General features: G+C 35.8%; 1 protein-coding gene across 2 annotated transcripts in view; it reads right to left on the reverse strand.

Moving 5' to 3' along the window:
• The window catches only part of LOC124983089 (disintegrin and metalloproteinase domain-containing protein 2-like), a 67,938-nt gene that overhangs the window by 20,643 nt on the left and 27,499 nt on the right, over positions 1-19,796 (reverse strand). For both annotated transcript variants that reach the window (XM_047549997.1, XM_047549998.1), the window contains exons 12-14: positions 9,870-10,053; positions 8,650-8,748; positions 8,336-8,531 (exon numbers count right to left, since the gene is read on the reverse strand). In XM_047549997.1, coding sequence (XP_047405953.1) covers positions 8,336-8,531; positions 8,650-8,748; positions 9,870-10,053 — 479 coding nt within the window. The remainder of the gene's footprint in view (positions 1-8,335; positions 8,532-8,649; positions 8,749-9,869; positions 10,054-19,796) is intronic.

The following is a 19,796-nucleotide window of genomic DNA, read 5'->3' on the forward strand; positions in this document are numbered from 1 at the left end:
GAAAACTGGATATTTGTAAGACAGTTATTGCATTAATTGTTTCATGTAAACTGCTTCATATAAACTGCTTCCCAATGTCTTTCCACAATTTGTGTTTCACCAGGGTTCTAATTTTGTGTATTTTGTCAATTACTTGGATCCTTTATTGATACCTCTTTCTCTGTTCCATGTCCATCCCTTCCACTGTTATCCCTTTTTCTTTAATTTTATCTTCTGTATTCTTTACCTTTCCCAACATTTTTCTTTCTTGCTTGCTTTCTCTTTATTTTCATATTTTTAATCTTTCTTCTATTTCAATTTGGCATACTATAACTAATACTTAATCTCTTCATGTATTCTGTATTATTTCTAACCAATTCCCTTTTCTCTTTGGTTAATAGAGTCGTAGAGATTTTTGGTAATAACTCCTTTTGCATATGTTGAAATACAGTTTGTTTTTAAATTACCACTGTTACTGGAAGTTACTCTCTCTTTTCAAACTGCTAGTGGTGATTGAACTTAACTCTTGATTATGCTGATCAGATGTGTGGAAGCTAAGACACACAAAGGACTTCCACATTAAAGAGGAGAAATTCACCTCAACACATGCACAAATATAGAAAACGGGACAAGATGCCTTCAAAAGTTTATAACCCCACAGATAATGAAGTAGATGAAATCCCAAAGAATTCAAAAAGATTATTGCTGCAACGATCAATGAACTAAGAGAGAAAACACAGGATTTGAAGGATAATTTCAATAAAGAAATGTAGGTTCTGAAAACAAACAAACAGAAACTCAGTGTGAAAGACACAACAAATCAAATTAAAAATTCAGTTGAAAGTCTCACCAATAGGTTAGAACATATAGAAAACCAAATTTCAGGTCTTAAGCTCAAGGTATGTGAACTTTGACACTCAGTCAAAAACAAAGAGAAAAGAAAGAATGAAAGCATGATCAGAATATCCAAAAACTCTTGGACAACATTAAGAGACCAACATGAGAATTATTGGAATTGAGGCAGTAACTGAGATACAGGTAAAAATTTCAGTGAAATGATATAAAAATCTCCAAACCTTGGAAATGATATGGACATACACATATAGTATACATTTGGGCCTTCAAATAGAAAAGATCAAAAAAGAACCTCTCCTGACATTACAATTAAAGTGCCAAATATATAGAATAAGGATAGAATTTTAAAAGCCTCAAGAGAAAATGTCAGGTGACATTTAGAGGAAGGCAATCAGAAAGACATCTAATTTTTGCAACAAAAATCCTAAAATCCAGGAGGGCTTGGAATGATTTGTTTCAAGTCCTAAAGGAAAACAACTGTGAACCAACATTGCTATAACCTGCAAAGCTATCCTTCAGAAGCAAAGAACAAATAACATTTTTCCAAGACAAGCATAAACTAAAATAATTCAAGATTTACTAAACCAGCATTATAGGGAATACTTAAAAGAAATCCTCCACACAGAAGAAATTAAAAAGAAATTCCAGAGCTTGGAAAAGGATGAACATCTTTAGAAGACTAGTTAAGCAATGAGAATTAGGATGAAGTTACACATTAGAAATAAATAAAATAGGCAGGAAATAATAAACATATAATAAGACTGAATGTAAATGGTTTCAACTCTCTAACTAAAAGAGAGTTTAAACTAAACATAGACTGGCAGAGTGGATTTTTAAAAAGACCCAACTATATGTTGTCTGTAAGAGACTTACCTCTTAGCAAAGACATCCACAGGTTGAAAGTGAAAGTGGGAAAAATATTCCATGCAAATGGAGCTCAGAAGAAAGCAAGAGTAGCTAATCTTACATTCAACAAAGCAGACTCCAAGCCAAAATTAATTAGAAGAGACAAAGAAGATCACATCATATGGTAAAGGGAAAAATCCCACAAAAATATATAATTGTAAAAAAGATTTCTTCTCCAACATTGGTGCACCTGATTACATAAGACAAATGTTATTTGAAATAAAGGTTCTGCTAGACACCAGTACAATAGTAGCAGCTGACATCCTCTATCAACTATAAGTAGTCAACCAGATAGAAAATCAGAAAAGACATGTCAGACCTAAAATTTGTTATAAATGAAATAAGTATAGCAGACAGCTCTAGGCTATTTCACCCCACAATAGTTGAATTAATTTTTCTCAGTTGTTCATGGAATTTTATCCAAAAGAGAACACATTTTATGTCACAAACAAGTCTTAGTGAATACAAAAAAACATCAAAATAATTCCTTGCATCTTATCAGATGATAATGAAATTAGAAACAGCAAGAGAACATATTGAAGCTTCATAAACACATGAAGATTGAACAATATACTTTGAAATGATGAATGGATCATAGAAGAAATCTGGGAGAAATTTTAAAATTCCTAGAATCAAAGGAGAATAGAGATAGAGATTGTTATTGTCCCACAAAAGTTCATGTGTAAGATAATAAAAGAAAGTTTAAAGGTGAAATTATTGATTTATGAGAGTCTTAATCTAATCAGTACTTTAATCCACTTGAATGGATTAATTGGCTGGTGCCTTGAGGTAGGTAGGGTATGGTTGGAGGCAGGCCTTTTGGGTTTATATTTTGTTTCTGGTGAACTGAGCTTAGTTTTTTTCTCTACCTTGTCATGTTTTGGGCTCTCTTCCTCTGTCACACCCTTCTGCCATGATGTTCTGCCTCACCTTCGGCACAGAGAAATGGAGTTGGCCATCTGTGTGGAGACCTCGGAAACTGGGTGAGCTCTAAATAAACTTTCCCTTCTCTAAAATTGCTTGTCAGATAACAGTGATGAAAATGCTGATTAAAACAGGAAATAGAACATATCAGAATCTCTGCATCATTATGAAGAGGGTTCTAAGAGAAAATTTTGTAGTTATGAGTGCCTACATTTAAAAAAATCAGAAAGACCCCAAATAAACAACCTAAAGATGCATCTTAGAAAAACAAAAATAAACCAAAATGAGAACAAGGAAGGAAATAATTAAAATCAAAGCCGAAATTAACAAAATAGAGAATAAAAAACAATACAAAGGATCAATGTTACAAATGTAACAAAGTGTTGGTTCTTTGAAAAGATAAAAAATATTGGCAAACTGTTAACTAAGCTAACAAAAAAAAAGATGCAGAAAGATCATTAGGGATTATTTTGAAAACATGTTCCAATAAATTGGAAAATCTAGAAAAAATGAGCACATTTCTAGACACATAAGACATACAAAAATTGAACCAAGAGGATATAAAAAAAAATAAACAATGAGATTGAAGCAATAATACAGAGCCTTCCAACAAAGGAAAGACCAGGACCAGATGGATTCTCAACTGAATTAAACCAGACTTTTAAAGAAAAAGATTGATACCAATGATCCTCAGATTACTCCATGAACTATAAAGAGGTAGAACACTTCCAAATTCATTCTTCAATGTCAGTCTCACCTTGATACCAAAACCAGATAAGGATATGTCATGTAAAGAAAACTATGAACCAACATTGCTAATGAACATAGATGCAAAAATCCTTAATAATATATTAGCAATTTGTATTTAAAAAAAACCATGAAGAAGACCATACATCATGCTTAAGTTTGTTTCACTCCAGGGATGCAAGGATGATTCAATATACACAAGTCAATAAATGTAATTCAACACATAAATAAAGGACAAAAATCACAAGATCATCTCAATGAATCCAAAAAAAAAAAAAAAAAAGACTGACAAAATTCAGCATCCATTCATGGTAAAAACACTAAGGAAAGTAGGGATATTTATGACAAACCCAAAGCCAGCCTCCTAGCAAATGGTGGAAAACTGAGAGCATTTCCTTTGAAATCGGGAACAAGTCAAGATGTCTACTCTCACTACTCCTATTCAAAAGACTACTTGAAATTTTAGTTTGAGCAACTAGCCAAGAGAAGTGTTTAGATTTTTTTGCATTGCTGTGACCAGAATACCTTACAAGAGGGGCTGGGGAGATAGCTTAGTTGGTAGAGTGCTTGCCTTGTAAGCATAAGGCCCTGGGTTCAATCCCCAGCACCACAAAAAAAACAAAAACAAAAACAAAATACCTTACAAGAACAACTGAGGTGGAAAAGTTTATTTGGGGCTTATGGTTTCTGAGGTTTCAGCCCAACTCCATTACTCTGAGTCCAAGATGAGGCAGACAACATGGGGAAAAGGGCCCAGTGGAGGAAGCTGCTTAGTTCATGGCAGGTTCACAAAGGAGAGAGGGATGAAGAGATGGGGGCAGAGTGGGGCAGAGCCACAAGGAAGATGAGCCTTTCCAGGATACGGCTCCAGTGATCTACCTCCTCCAGTCATGCTCCACCTGCCTTCAGGTATCATCTAGTCCATTCAAACAGCTCTCATGATTCAACCATTTTCCCTCTGAATGGTCCTTCAGTAATGCAGGATATTTGGGAGGATACCTCCTATCAAAACAAGGGTGTAAAAGGGATACGAAGAGGAATTATCACTGATTACAGATGATCTAACCCTATCCATAAAATATACAAAAAGTTCTACTGGAAGAGAGTTATTAGAGCTGATAAAAAATACTCAGCAAAGTCACAGGCAACAAAGTCAACATACAAAAATTAATATCTTTTCTATACACAACAAATCCCTGAAAATGAAACCAGGAAAATAATTTCAAGCACAACAGTCTCAAAACACACACACTCATCTACCCCTCACTCCACAAAAACAATAAAAATAAATGTAGGAATAAATCTAATCAAGGAGGTTAAAGATCTCTACAATGAAAATTATAGAACATTGAAGAAGGAAATTGAAGAAGGTACTAGAAAGTAGAAAGATCTCACATGTTCTCGGATAGGTAGAATGAATATTGTTAAAATGATCCTATTACCAAAAGCGATTTGAAGATTTAATGTAATTCCCATCAAAACACCAATGAAATTCTTCACAGAACTAGAAAAACGTACCTAAAATTCAATAGAATAAGAGATCTGGAATAGTCAAAGTTATTCTGAGTGAAAAAAGAAATGCTGAAAGCCCCACAATACCCTAGTTTGAATTATACTATAGAGGTAATAATAACAAAAATTGCATGGTGCTGACATAAAGACAGATATGAAGACCAATGGAGTAGAAAAGAACAGAAGGCACAGAGTCACACCCACACAGGTACCTTGACAAGAGGCCCAAAAACATGTTGGAGAGAACACAGCCCTTTAAACAAATGGTGCTGGAAAAACTGGAGACCCACAAACAGAAGAATGAAAGCAGACCCCTATTTCTTACCCTGCACCAAAGTCAACTCCAAGTGGTTCGAAGGCCTAGGAACTCAGTCAGACACTTTGCCATTGCTAGAGGAAAACACAGGGCCAAAACTCCAATGTGGAGGCACAGGCAATGACTTCCTCAGTAGAGCTCTGAAAGTTCAGGAAGCAACACCGAGAATGAAATGCAATGGCATCAAATTAAAAAGCTCCTGCAAAGCAAAGGAAAGAAGAACATAAATAAAGGGAAAATAGAACAGGAGCAAGTGTTTGCCAACTCCAACAGGGAATTAATACCTGGAGTATGTAAAGAACTCCAAAAATGAACACCAAAAAGCAAATAACCCTATCAACAAATGGAAAAAACGAACTAAACAGTCATTTCTTAAAAAAAGAAAGGAAGGAAGAAATAAATAAATAAGAAATACACATTAAGAAATACAAATGGCCAACAAATATATGAAAAAAAAGTTCAACATCTCTAGCAACCAGGGAAACACAAATCAAAACCACATTCGGATTTCATTTCACTCCAGGTAGAACTACAAGCAGTAAGAAAACAAATAATGATAAATGCTGGCAAGGATGGTGGAGAAACGCTCAGACGTTATTGGTGGGACTGCGAATGAATGCAACCACTCTGGAAAGTAGTATGAAGATTCCTCAAAAGACAAGGAATAGATCTACCATATGACCCAGTTATCCTACTTCTTAGTATTTATCCAAAAAAACTTAGCTCAGCCTATTGTAGTGATACAGGAACATCAGGGTTATAGCAGTCTGATTCACAATAGCCAAGTTATGGAGCCAGTTCAGGTGCCTGTCAACAGATGAGTGAATAAAGAAAATGTGGTATTCATATGCAATGGAGTTTTACTCAGCTGTAAAGAAGAATGAAATGATGACATTTTCGGGTAAGTGGATGGAAATGGAGACTAGAAGGCTACATGAAATAAGCCAGGCTCAGAAAGCTAAGGGTCAAATGTTTCCTCTCATATGCAGAAGCGAGAGCAATGTCAGGGAAAAGAAGGGAGTGGGCAGATCACTTGTAAAGAGAGGGGAGATCAGTGGAGTAGAGGAAGTGGACGGAAGGGAGGGAGGAAGGGCAGGACGGGGAGGATCCCGGAACCAAGGCGACAAAATCATGCTATGCACACATATGAATACACCACCATGAAGTCCATCTTTATGCATAGCTATGAAACACCAGTTAAAAAAACAAATAGACACAAGGAAGACCAGTAGAGCCCAAGAAGGGAAATAGGGAGGGGAGTGGGTGATTAAAGAAGGGCTGGGGACTGAAATGGAACGAGTCATATTCCATGCATATGTGATTATTTCAAAATGACCCCCGCTACATACATAATATATAACTGCATATATATAACTATATATATTATAACTATATATATAATATACACTAATATATATATGTATATATATAATGCACTAATAAAGACATTTTAAAAAGAAAAAACAAAAACAAAAACAAATGAATGGCTTCCTAGCCCTTCTAAATAAAACAAAAGGTTTTAGAGAAAGACTAAAATTTTTGAGAGGCAAGATTTCTTTCCCTTTTAGCCTTTGTTCATCATCTTGAGACTGTAGGGGAATTTCAAATATCTTTGTAATGTTTTTGACCTGACTGACCAAGTTTCTGAGCATCTTTGGGGTTCCACAGATGCAGTATGGAAAGTGTGATGAATGGTCTTGAGAGCCCCCTGCAATTCCAAATGCTAAAACCCCTCTTTTATCTTTTTCTTTCCCCCCATTAGAGGAGCTTCTGCCTTAGTTTGGCCCAATCTTCAATTTCCAGAATCTTCGAATATTCCTAGGAATATAAATAGTTGGCTTTCATCACCTCTCATTTGTGAAGTTACTTTTTGATGGAAATCTGATCCGTGGGTTACTGTGGATTACATTGTATGCCAATACCTATCCATGCCAACACCCATTCATGCCAATACCAGTCAATGCCAACACCCATCCATGCCAACACCCATCCATGCAATGGCTCTTGCCTTTTCTGTCTAGGCATTTTTTAGTGGTTACCTCTCTCCTGACTTGCTACATCTTTTCCCTAAACTAATTCTTAGCACAAATTTTTTAAAATTAATGTCATGGTGAAATATTTAAAGGTAAATAAACTGCCTCAATATTTGTTTTTCTAATCTCTTCTGTTTCCCCTGCTCTGTTCTAGGCCTCTTTTGGGTTCACCAACTATTTTTGTTGTGTTTATTCTCTGGGGTTACACTAGGTTCACTTTTACACTTCTTAGTCTTCTTCTGGTAATCGTGATTGTGACATGGATATTTATTTATACCAATCTAACCCTACTCAATACTTTGGCCACTTATCATTTCTGTGCTAAAGCCATTGCACAGACAAGGGTCTGTTACCTTCTCTTCTGTTTTAATGATGTCTGTTTTGAAAAAATAGTCTTACTGAGATACTGCTATAGCTCTCTACAGTTAACAAATAGTTAATCATGATTTTCAATTCTTGGCAGACTATCATTTAATCTTCTGAAGACCTACTTTAAAAATTTCTCCCCACTTTGGCAGAAGTTTCTTACATGTGTATTTTATTTTTTAAAAATTCTCTTAGATGGTATTGCTATAGAATATACTTCTCATAGGTTTTCTTTCCGTGCTCTGTTATTCAATACATACCCAATTTGTTAATGAAAATTGTGTGATATTAGATAGGTTGCAACTAGTTCATTTAATTTTCATTCTTGTTTAATCTATTGAATTTTGATTATAAGTGAAGTTTAACATCTAATTCTTCTTTTTTTCTTTTTTCTTTCTTTCTTTCTTTCTTTTTTTTTTTTTTTTGGTTGAGGGTGATGCAGTGCTGGGACTTGATCCCAGGGTCACTTTACCATTGAGCTATATCCCCAGTTCTTTATTTTTAAAAATTTTGTGACAGAGTCTCTCTGATTTGCTGAGGATTTCCCTAAGTTGCTAAGGCTACCCTCCGCCTTGTGATCCTTCTGCCTCAGCAGTCTGAGTCACGGGGATTATAAATGTCAGTTACCACAGACAGCTACTTCATTTTTCAGTGTCGAGAAAAACACATATATGGAAAATAAAATTGTTATAAATACCTTCACCAAATACTTCTGCGCATTGTCGAGTCCCACTCACACATTGTCCCTGAATACAGATCCACTGATTTTCCCCACAGGGATGCCCATCTATGATATAGAAGTTTTCTTGACATTCTGAAGATGAGCCATTGCAGTATTCAACGAGGTCACATTCATTTGAGGAAGACCTGCAGACGTGTCCTTTTTTTGCAAACTGATGGGATGAAGGAAATTATATTGAGCAGAGCAGAATGTGGATATACAAGCATTGTACAGAACAGTGACTGTCATTGTCTAGGTCATGGAGAAGTATATTTTGAGAAACCTCTTACTTTACATTCGGTACAGCATGGTCCTGAGGCACACTGCGAACCCTCCGTGAACGCACATGTGCTATGGTCACAGCACACAGGTGTGTTTTGTGCACATTCCTGAAAGGTAGATCAAATGCTCTCAAGTAGCTTCCAATTTTTATTTATTGGATGGACATTTTAATAATAGATGCTTAGTTGATATCTATGTTGGCAAACAGAGAAAAAAATCCCCATCATCCCGATTCCCCCTACCGGGAGTGTCACCATCGCTTGCTCCTGAGTTTCATTTCTATTTTCCATCGCATTCATTTCACTTTGTCCCGGCTTTATCTCTACCCTTCCAACTTCCCTCTAACTCTGGCAGTTTTATCTAAGATCTGTGATTTGGAAAAAAAAGTAGCTTTGCTTATGTGTATTTCATGTCTTTTTGAACTTCACCCTTGACCTGGCCTCAAATATTCCAAAACCACAACCGTACATCTCATTATTCTATAGTGAAAATGTTACATCTATCTTCCTGAATGGTAGAGGATATGGAGTTAAAAAGAAATGCTAGGAAAGAATATACACAAGAGGACGAGAATGAATAGGGGGTCAACCCAGGTATGATTAACAGCCTTGAATGAGATGTCTGAGAGATTAGAATGGTGGTCGTCAGGGCTGCATGTGTGTGGGGTTGGGGGTGGAGAGGGTGGTGGTGGTCCCGGGGTACTTCATGGTAGTTATGCAGGAGATCTAATATACAACAGCCTGACTGTAGTTAACAATATTATATTGTATACTTGAAATCTGGTAAGAGGATAGAACCTAATTGTTCTCCTTAGAAGAGACAGAGAGAAAAATATTTGATATGTATTAACTATATTTCATATATGTTAATATGTTAATAACATGATTAATAATATAACTTGGTTGAGGTAAATAGTTCATAATGTACCCATATATCAAATCACCAGGTTGTCCACAATAAATATTGACAATTTCTTAGTTGTTAACTGTGCCTCAGTAAAGTTAGAATTTTAAAAGTTAGATGACTGTATGGATGATCTACACATCAATGGACTCATATATGAACATGTGGTTTCACTCATGAGCGTGTAGTCCCTATATTCTTTCTCAAAGGACTTGGTAGAAGCAGCGGGGTGGCCCATGGAGGGGAAAGACAGTACAGCACTATAAAGATCCGTTCACAGTTTCCGAGGTGCTTCTGATATGGCTTTCTCCACATTGGCACTGACCTGCTCATTTCCACAGTCGCAGGATTCTCCTTCCTCCACCTTCCCATTCCCGCACACTGCAGCCTGCTTGTAGGATGGCTCCAGGCGTGGCTGATTCTGAAGACACAGGGACTTCTGCTTTGAAAGAAAATGTGCGAAATCTTCCATACTGCAGTTACTGAAGGTCTTCACTCCACTGGAATGGCTAAAAACACACCGAACTTCAAATGTTTGTGTTAACAGTTTCTGCCGATGGCCTACCCTCAGCATAAAGGCACGTAACTGGCATTCCCCAACAGACCCGATGCTCAATGCTCTTGCTACCCAAAATGTGGCCTTTCTGTGCGTGGGAAGTCAATTGTGCAAGAAGTTAGATGAAATCTTCTAGTGGGAATAAGGGATCGACAAAGATGTATTGATTCTCCTATCACACTTATCTGTCACACTGCTCTCATTTTAGCTTCTACCTTACAAACTGCTCCATCTCCCTTGGCTTGTTCCTGTCCCTCTCGTGCCATGTAAGTGTTGAAATATTCCTTTACTTACCAAAGTAACAAGGAGGCTCCTTTCTTCATCTGTACTTAATTATCTGTCATTTTGTTCAGCTCCATAGCTTTGAATAAAACCTATATCTGACAGCTCAGATATTGTTCCTTTAACACAAACTTACCACCTGCATCTCAGAGGCCAATAACTGATTCTTTACTTGTTGTTTCTTCTTGAGTCTAACTCAGAGGCACCTTAAGTTTAAATGACTTGAACTCCAGATGTTTCTTGTTTAAAACCTGCCCCTCACAAAGGACAGTGTGGTGCTTCAGAATGTATAATCTATGCCCAATCCAACCACCTGGGTTAAAATTTTGGTTCTGCCACTTATAGGTTGTATGTCTTATAAAAGTTATTTAAATTTTATACATTTTTTTCAGCTTTCTCTTTGCAATATGGAGATAAAGATTCATTTATGTCATAAACTTGTGAGACTCCAACACATGTAAAGCACTAAAAGCATGTCTGCCCATCGGTTCCTCTTTTAATATTTCCAAACTCAACAAAGAAAAAAAATCCAACTGATTTGTTGACCAGGACAAAATCCTAGGGTCCTTTTATTTCTCACCAAACCCATGTCTGTCATGAAATATTGTCAAATCTATCTACTAACTATGTCCGGACTATGTTCTCCCTAACGCCACCTGTTCCTGGCCTTCACCATCTCCCATTAGAGGTTCATGTAGAGCCCCCGAACTGACCAAGCACTTCAGTCTTTGGGCTTTGTCTTTTTCAAACGACAATCAAGCATGCTCCCTAAAACACTGATAATGTCACATCCCTTCTCTGCTTAAACCCACCTCAATCATTCGGAGCACAAGCCACGTGACCTAGTCACCAGTGCCTTCTTTGAGGTCATCCTCCTAATCCACCTCATTTCTGCTCAGCTAAGTGGCTTCTTTGCTGTCTCCTCTGCCAAATATTTAAGATTTCTTCTGCCTTGGAAACTTTCTCAATATGTATGCGTGGTTCCTTCTCTTATTTATTTCAGATAGCTTTTCAAAATTTACACAGAGATATTTCTAAACACACAAAGTACCATTCCTTACTTTTTTCTCAAAATACTTATCAACAACTGCACTAATATTAATTTAATTATCTATTGATTGTCTTTGTAAAACGTTTTTTCAGCTTCAGGAGCAAAGGTATTCTAATTGTTTCAATTACTAGCACAGAGTAAAGCTCCATAATTATTTTTAAAAAATGAATGTATGCATGGTTGTAACTATCTGTTGTAATTAATAGATCCTGAGTAGTTTATGATTTTTTATTTTCTAAATATTAACACTGTTTAAAAAGATTATGATCAACAAGACTCCTGAAGCACAAGAAGTAAAATTTAAAAAAATCAATAAATGGGATGGTATCAAACTAAAAAGCTTCTTCACAACAAAGGAAACAATCAAGAGTGTGAAGAAAGAGCCTACAGAATGGGAGAAAAATCTTTGCCATCTGCACCTCAGATAAGGTCTTTGTCTCCAGGATATACAAACAACGCAAAAGGCCTAATCCCCGTAAAACTGAATAACCTAATCAGTTAATGGGTGAAGTAACTAAACAGAGACTTCTCAAGAGAAGAAATACAATTGGTCAGCAAATAAATGAAAAAAATTCAACATCACTAGCAATTAGAGAAATGCAAATTAAAACTACAATGAAATTTCATCTCACTCCAGATAGAATGGCAATTATCAAGAATATAAGTAATAAAAAATGTTGGCAAGGATGTGGGGGAGGGTACACCTATACATTGCAGGTAGGACCACAAATTGGTGTGACCTCTCCAGAAAGCTGTATGGAGATTACTCAAAAAACTAGGAATGAAACAGTGGTTGCCCGAGCTATCCCACCCCTCAGTTTATACCCAAAGGACTTAAAATCAGCATACTACAGTGAGACGGCCACATCAATGTTCATAGCAGCATGATTCACAAGAGCTAATCTATGGAACCAAACTAGGTGCCCTTTAACAGATGAATGGATAAAGAAAATGTGGTTTATATACACAGTGGAATATTACTCATCCATAATAAGGATGAAATTGTGACATTTGCTGGTAAATGGATGATGGATCTGGAGATTGTCATGTTAAGTGAAATAAGACAATCCCAGAAAACCAAAAGCCAAATGTTCTCTCTGATATGTGGATGCTAACACAGAACGAGGGGGAAGGAAGAATAGAGGTTCATTGGATTAGAGAAAGGGGAATGAAGGGAACGGCAGGGTTGGGAATAGAAAGTTAATGGAATGACTCTGACATAACTTTCCTATGTATACATACGAATACACCACAGTGAATCTCACCATCATGTATATCCACAAGACTGGGGTACTAATTAGAATGAGATATATTCCACACTTGCATAATTATATCAAAATGAACTCTTCTGTCATATATAAGTAAAAAGAACAAATGAAAAAATCTTTTAAAAGATTATGATCACAATGGTCTGTAATTTGATGGTGGATATGCCTAATATGAAGTTATTATGTTTTAAGACAATAAATTTGATGATCTCAAATCCTAGTCATTGGATTATTCTAAGAAAATATTAATCACATGGGGATCACTGACAAACTGGGAACTTTTGAACAAACCACCAGTGCTGGTATTTCATCATCATAATCATCATTATTGCTGTGGCTACCTCTAGGTATATCTAACCTATATTAACCACATTATAAATTTCCATCAATTCAAATGACTTCTATTTAAATATCAGAAGCCAAAAGGAGAAAAGCAATTGAACTCGAGATGATGTTACCCATGGGTGAACTTGAGTTCACTTTCTGATAGTGAACTTAACATGGATTAGAAAGTTGATAGTGAACTTAACATGGATTAGAAAGTTGATAGTGAACTTAACATGGATTAGAAAGTTGATAGTGAACTTAACATGGATTAGAAAGTAGAATATCTATCAATTATAACTATATCCAATTGGATAATTTATTTACAACTTAAATCATGAAGACTTTCTGGAATTCCCCATTTTCATTTCCCATTTTCCCTTGATAATAGAACTTCTGAGTTTTAGTTGAAGACATGATTTCCTTGAACACATCCTACTTATTTTAAAGGAAAAAGTGAAGATTATTAAAAATCCTTATGACAAATAAATAAATTTTGATGTAATGGACAAATATTAGGAAAATAAAAGTAGCCAGAATATAAATAGTCCTAGATCCTAAAAATTAATAAGTACTTTTTCCAAAATGAGAAATCCAAACCCAGATGACCTCAGCAGTGAGTTCTATCAAACTTAGAAATAAATAATACCAGTATTTTCAATTCTCTTTTGGAAAATTATATGATGTCATTATAACCCTGATAATGAAGCTGGACAAAGGGATTCCAAGAGAAGACACCCGAAGACCAAACTCTTTCCACCTAGCAATTTCTCCAGAGGGGAAATGAGGAAACACTGCATTTGGAAGGATCTTCAGCATGATAGGAATGATTCCTCAGATACCCCAACAAAATAACTTACTTTCAAAATTGAACAGAAGATACCTTGATGAGGGGGGTTTTCAAGATGGTGAAATAGAGGAGGTCACTTTCCTGGCTGCTCCATGGCATGAAACCAAGAAAGCAGACAGGTAGCTTCTCTGCAAGGAGGTGAAGAAAAAGAAAAAAGGAGGGATTACTGGAACTTAAAACTGGACATTCAAAGCAGATCAGGAGGTTGGATATAATAAAATAAGGAAGAAATTCCCAGTGGCATAGCTGCTGCCACATCTGGGCCAGAGGCACCAGTCAAAGGGGTGCCTCCATCAACAAAGTGGAGGGATGAGGGAATTAAGGGAACCACATTTTTAGGAGGCCTGAAGTGTGTCTGGGTATGGAGTATTTAGAGATCAAGGACATTGCCTGACAAACCTGAAAGGCACACTGTACAATATCCTCATGTAGGAAAGAAGCTGCCATCCTCTCTAGGAGGCATGTGGAAGACAAAGGAAAGAACCATTCTGTGGCTGAGGCACAGAGGCTGGCAGCTAAGGGAGCTGATTCCTGGCAAATCCAAGTTTGGTCCAAAATACAGGCCCAGTAAACACACACTTCATGACAGAGTGTGCCTGAATGATCAGGAGAAAAATCAAACATGGAGAGAAGTTTACACATGGGAAAACTGGTTGCAGAAACCCACTCTACTCCCCCTCTATTACTCCCCCTCCAATCCAGCTGCTTGCGGGAGAGATGCATATTTGGAAGGGTGGGGTCAAGAGAGATTATTTGGAGACTGAACTTGAGACCAGGAAATGTGAGGTCTGCAGATGATGCAGGGGACTAAGAATTGGCTCCCCTACCACAGGAGCAGAACTCAGGGGAGATCCCTGAGCTAAAGTCTTCCAGTGTGGACTAGAAAGTACTGGGTGCTGGAGTTGCTCTGATGTAAAAATCTGCAGACCAATTGACATTCGGTGAAGAGCTTGGAGACCACCTAAACCTAAACCCTGCTTCCAGGAATTCTGCCTATAGGATCACCTCTCTCACTCCAGCAATCTGGAGGGTGGAGCATCACACTCCAGATGACCCCATCTAAAACTGCTGAGAAGAGAAACTGAGACTCTTGAACTCCAAAAGAAAGAAATCTTTAACTTTTAATCTTTTCATCAAGATTTTTTTCTTTTTTCCTTTGTTTAAAAAAATTCTTTTCTCTATTTCTTGTGACCTTAACTGTACACAGACATTTATACATATTCAAATTTGTTTTTTCCCATTTCTAGCATTTTTGAAGTCAGTTACTTTCATGGATTAGTTTTTTGAGGACTAGTAGGTTTGATTAGTATATTTTAGTTTTGCTTTGTATTCCTTTATTTTTATATGTGAAGTGAAATTTTTTTTTGTCTTACCTATTTCCTCCAATGCTAGTTCTCTCTTTTCTTTCACTAATAGCCAATCTCTGTTGTTATTTCTTTCACTCTTCTTCTACTTTTTTTACTTCTATTTTTCCTCTCCTCCTCTCTCATCATCATCACATCCTATATCACTTCTGTTCTCTCCCTGTCCACCAGTTGAAATTGTAAAACCCCTTTTCAAACTTGCTGTTTATATTGTAGGCAATAAATGATCATATCATTTCTGTTTATTGTGATAATTAAGAATGTAGATGTCATAGTATGAAATATTTGGTTTAATCCTGTATATTGTTCACATTTGTTGTTGTTATTATGTTTCTCCTGAAACGGTGAGGTACTAGAAACTTTTAGGGACACTATAAGTCCACAGGGCAGAAATTCTACTGCCTCAGATCCATACTGTTAGATGGGTAGACCCATAAACAACATGAAAAGGCAAGGGAACAAATTTCCCCAAACAACCCAAAATACTCCAATAACAGAATCCATCAACACCACAGTGAAAGAAATGTCAGAGAAGGAGTTTAGAATGTGCATAGTTAAACTGATCTGTGAAGTAAAGGATGTTATAAGGAGAGAAAATACAGGAAGTAAAAGATCACTTTAATAAGGAGACAGAGATTCTGGAGGGAAAAAAGCAGAAATCCTTAAAATGAAGGTCCAATTAACCCAATTAAATATTAAATTAAAAGCATTGCCAACAGACTAGATCACTTGGAAGACAAAGTTGCAGGCAATGAAGACAAAATATATAATATTGAAAACAAAATTGTACATGGAGATGTTAAGAAACCATGAACAGAACTTGCAAGAAATATGGAATAACTTGAAAAGACCAAATTTAAATTTATTGGGATAGATGAAGGCTTGGAGATACAAGCCAAAATAATGCACAATCTTTTCAATGAGATAATATCAGAAAATTTCCCAAACCTACAAAATAAAATGGAAAATCAAATATACATAATTACAACAGATTCACACCAAGGCACATTATAATGAAAATGCCTAACATACAGAATAAGGATAGAATTTTAAAGGCTCCCAGAGAAAAATGACTGGTAACATTTAGAGCGAAACCAATCTGGATCTCAGCTGCTTTCTCAACCCACAACCTCAAAGCTAGGAGGGGTCTTGGAATAATACATAACAAACTTTGAAAGAAAAAGGATACCAGCCAAGAATACTATACCCAGCAAAATTAAGTTTCAGAACTGATGAAATAAAAAAACTTCTGTGATAAACAAAAGTTAAAAGAATTCACAACTAGAAAGCTCGCACAACAAAACATATTCAATAAGATATTTCAGAGATAAGAAGTGAAAAATAAAATTGAAAATCAGCAAAGGGAGGAATTGCACTAAAATAACCAGTCACTCAATGGAGAACATAATTCAAATTAAAAATCAGAAATAAATCAAAATGACAGGGAATAAAAATCATATCTTAATAATAACATTGAATGTAAATGACCTATGTCAAAAGACATAGACTGGCAGATTGGATTAAAACACAAGACCCAACAATATGCTGTCTCCAAGAGGCTCATCTCATGGACAAAGACATCCACAGACTGAATGTAAAAGGATGGGAAAACACATATCATTCACATGGATCTCATAAACAAGCAGGGATTCCTATCCTCAGATAAAGTGAACTTCAAGCCAAAGTTAACCAGAAGGGACGAAGAAAGACATTGCATACTGCTTGAGGAAGTTATACAATATGAAGATCTAACAATAGTAAATATTTATGCCCCAAATAATGGAGCAGCTATGTACATCAAACAAGCCTTCTCAATTTCAAGAAGTCAATAGGCCACAATATAGTAATAGTAGGTGATTTTAGCACACCTCTCTCACCACTGGATAGACCCTCTAAACAAAAACTAAATAAAGAAACTATAGAACTAAAAAAATAAATTAATAATTTAGAACTAACAGACATATATAGAATATTTCATCCATCAATGACTGAGTACACTTTCTTCTCAGCAGCACTTGGATCCTTCTCTAAAATAGACCATGAAGCAACTCAGCAAATACAAAAAAATAGAGCTAATATTTTGCATCCTATCAGATCACAATGGAATAAAATTAAAAATCAATGATAAAATAAAAAATAGAAGCTACTCTAACACCTGGAGACTAAATAATATGCTATTGAATGATGAATGAATAGCAGTAGAAATCAGGGAAAAATTTAAAAAATACTTAGAAGTAAATGAGAATAGTGACACAACATATCAAAATCTCTGGGATAGAATGAAGGCAGTGCTAAGAGGAAAGTTCATTGCATTGAGCTCATTTGTTAAAAGATTACAAAGTCAACAAATAAATAACCTAACATCACATCTCAAAGCCCTAGAAGAACAACAAAATCAACACCAAAAGCAGTAGAAGATAGGAAATAATTAAAATCAGAGCTGACAATCCCAAATAATCAAAGACCAAATGTTTTCTCTGATATGCAGATGCTAATTCACAATAAGTGTGTGGGGAGAAGAATAGAGGTACTTTGGATTAGACAGAGGGGAGTGAATGAAGGAGAGGGGGTAAGAGGGTAGGAATGATAGTGGAATGAATTAGATATTATTACCTTATGTGCATATATAATAACATGACCTGTGTAACTAACTCTACTTCATGTACAACCAGAAGAAAGTTATACTATATTTATGTTCGATGTGTCAAAATGCATTCTACTGTCATGTATAACTAATGAGAACAAGCTTAATTTAAAAAAAAATCAGAGCTGACATCAAAGAAATTGAAACAAAAGAAACCATGCAAAAAAAAATCAACAAAAAAAGTTGGTTCTTTGAAAAAATAACAATAAAATTGATAAACCCTTAGACTAACAAAGAGAAAGAAATAGAAAACTCAAATTACTAAAATTTGTGATGAAAATGGAAAAATCAAAATGGGCACAGACGATAATCAGATTTGAAAATTTGATAATCAATTTTGAAAATTTCTACACTAATAAAATAGAAAATCTTGAAGACATCAACAAGTTTCTAGACATATAGGACCTACCCAAATTTTATATAAAATTTGAACAGATCAATTTTAAGCAATGAAATCAGAGATGCCATCAAAAGTCTACCAAGAAAGAAAAGTCTAGGAAGAAGCAGATTCTCAGTTGAGTTCCACCGCATCTTCAAAGAAGAACTAACACCAATTCTTCTCAAATTATTCCATGAAATAGAAAAGGAGGACACCTTTTCAAACTCATTCTGTGAAGCTAGTATCACCCTGAAACCAAAACCAGACAAAAGCACATCAAGGAAAGAAAACTTCAGATGAATATCCCTGATGAACATGGTCGCAAAAATTCTTAATAAAATACTGACAAACCACACACAAAAACATATTAAAAAGACAGTGCCCCATAATCAAGTGGGGTTCAACCCAGGGATGCAAGTTTGGTTCAACATATGGAAATCAATAATTGCAATTCATCACATTAATAGACTTAAAGACTTGATTATCTCAAAAGATGCAGAAAAAGTGACACAATACAGCATTCATTCATGTTCAGAACACTAGAAAATGAGGGATAGTAAGAACATACCTCAACATTATAAAAGCTATATATGCTAAACCCAAGGTCAACATCATTCCAGATGGAGAAAAATTGAAAGCATTTCCTCTAAAGATTGGAACAAGACAGGGATGTCCTCTTTCACACTTCTATTCAACATGGTCCTGGAAATGCTAGCCAGAGCAATTAGACAAAAGAAAGAAATTAAAGGGATACAAATAGGAAAAGAAGAACTCAAACTATGCCTAATTTCTTCCATATTTAGAAGACCTAAAACAACTCTATAAGAAAACATCTTGAACCCATAACTGAATTCAGCAAAGTAGCAGGATATAAAATTAACACCCAAAATCAATTATAATCCTATATACCAGTGATGAGTCAACTGAAAGAGAAATGAGGAAAACTACCCCATTCACGACAGCCTCAAAGAAAATAAAATATTTGGGAATCAATCTAACAAAAGACATGAAAGACCGCTACAATGAAAATTACAGAACACTAAAGAAAGAAATTGAAGAAGACCTGAGTAGACGGAAAGATCTCCCATGTTCTTGGATAGGCAGAATTAATATTGTCAAAATGTCCATACTCCAAAAGCACTACATAGATTCAATACAATTCCTATTAAGTTTCCAATGATGCTCTTTATAGAAATAGAAAAAGCAGTCATGAAATTCATTTGGAAAAATAAGGGGCCCAGAATAGCCAAAGCTATCCTTAGCAAGAAAAGTGAAGCAGGAAGCATCATAATACCAGACCTTAATTATACTACAGAGCAATAGTAACAAAAATGGCATGGTATTAGCACCAAAATAGACATGAAGACACAGAGACAAACCCACATAAATACAGCTATCTCATACTAGACAAAGGCCCCATAAACATACATTGGAGAAAAGATAGCCTCTTCAACAAATGATGCTGGGAAAACTGAAAATCCATATGTAGTAAAATGAAATTAGACTCTGGTCTCTCACCCTGCACAAAACTCAA

This window comes from Sciurus carolinensis, chromosome 4, assembly GCF_902686445.1.
Source record: "Sciurus carolinensis chromosome 4, mSciCar1.2, whole genome shotgun sequence".
Lineage (NCBI taxonomy): Eukaryota > Metazoa > Chordata > Mammalia > Rodentia > Sciuridae > Sciurus > Sciurus carolinensis.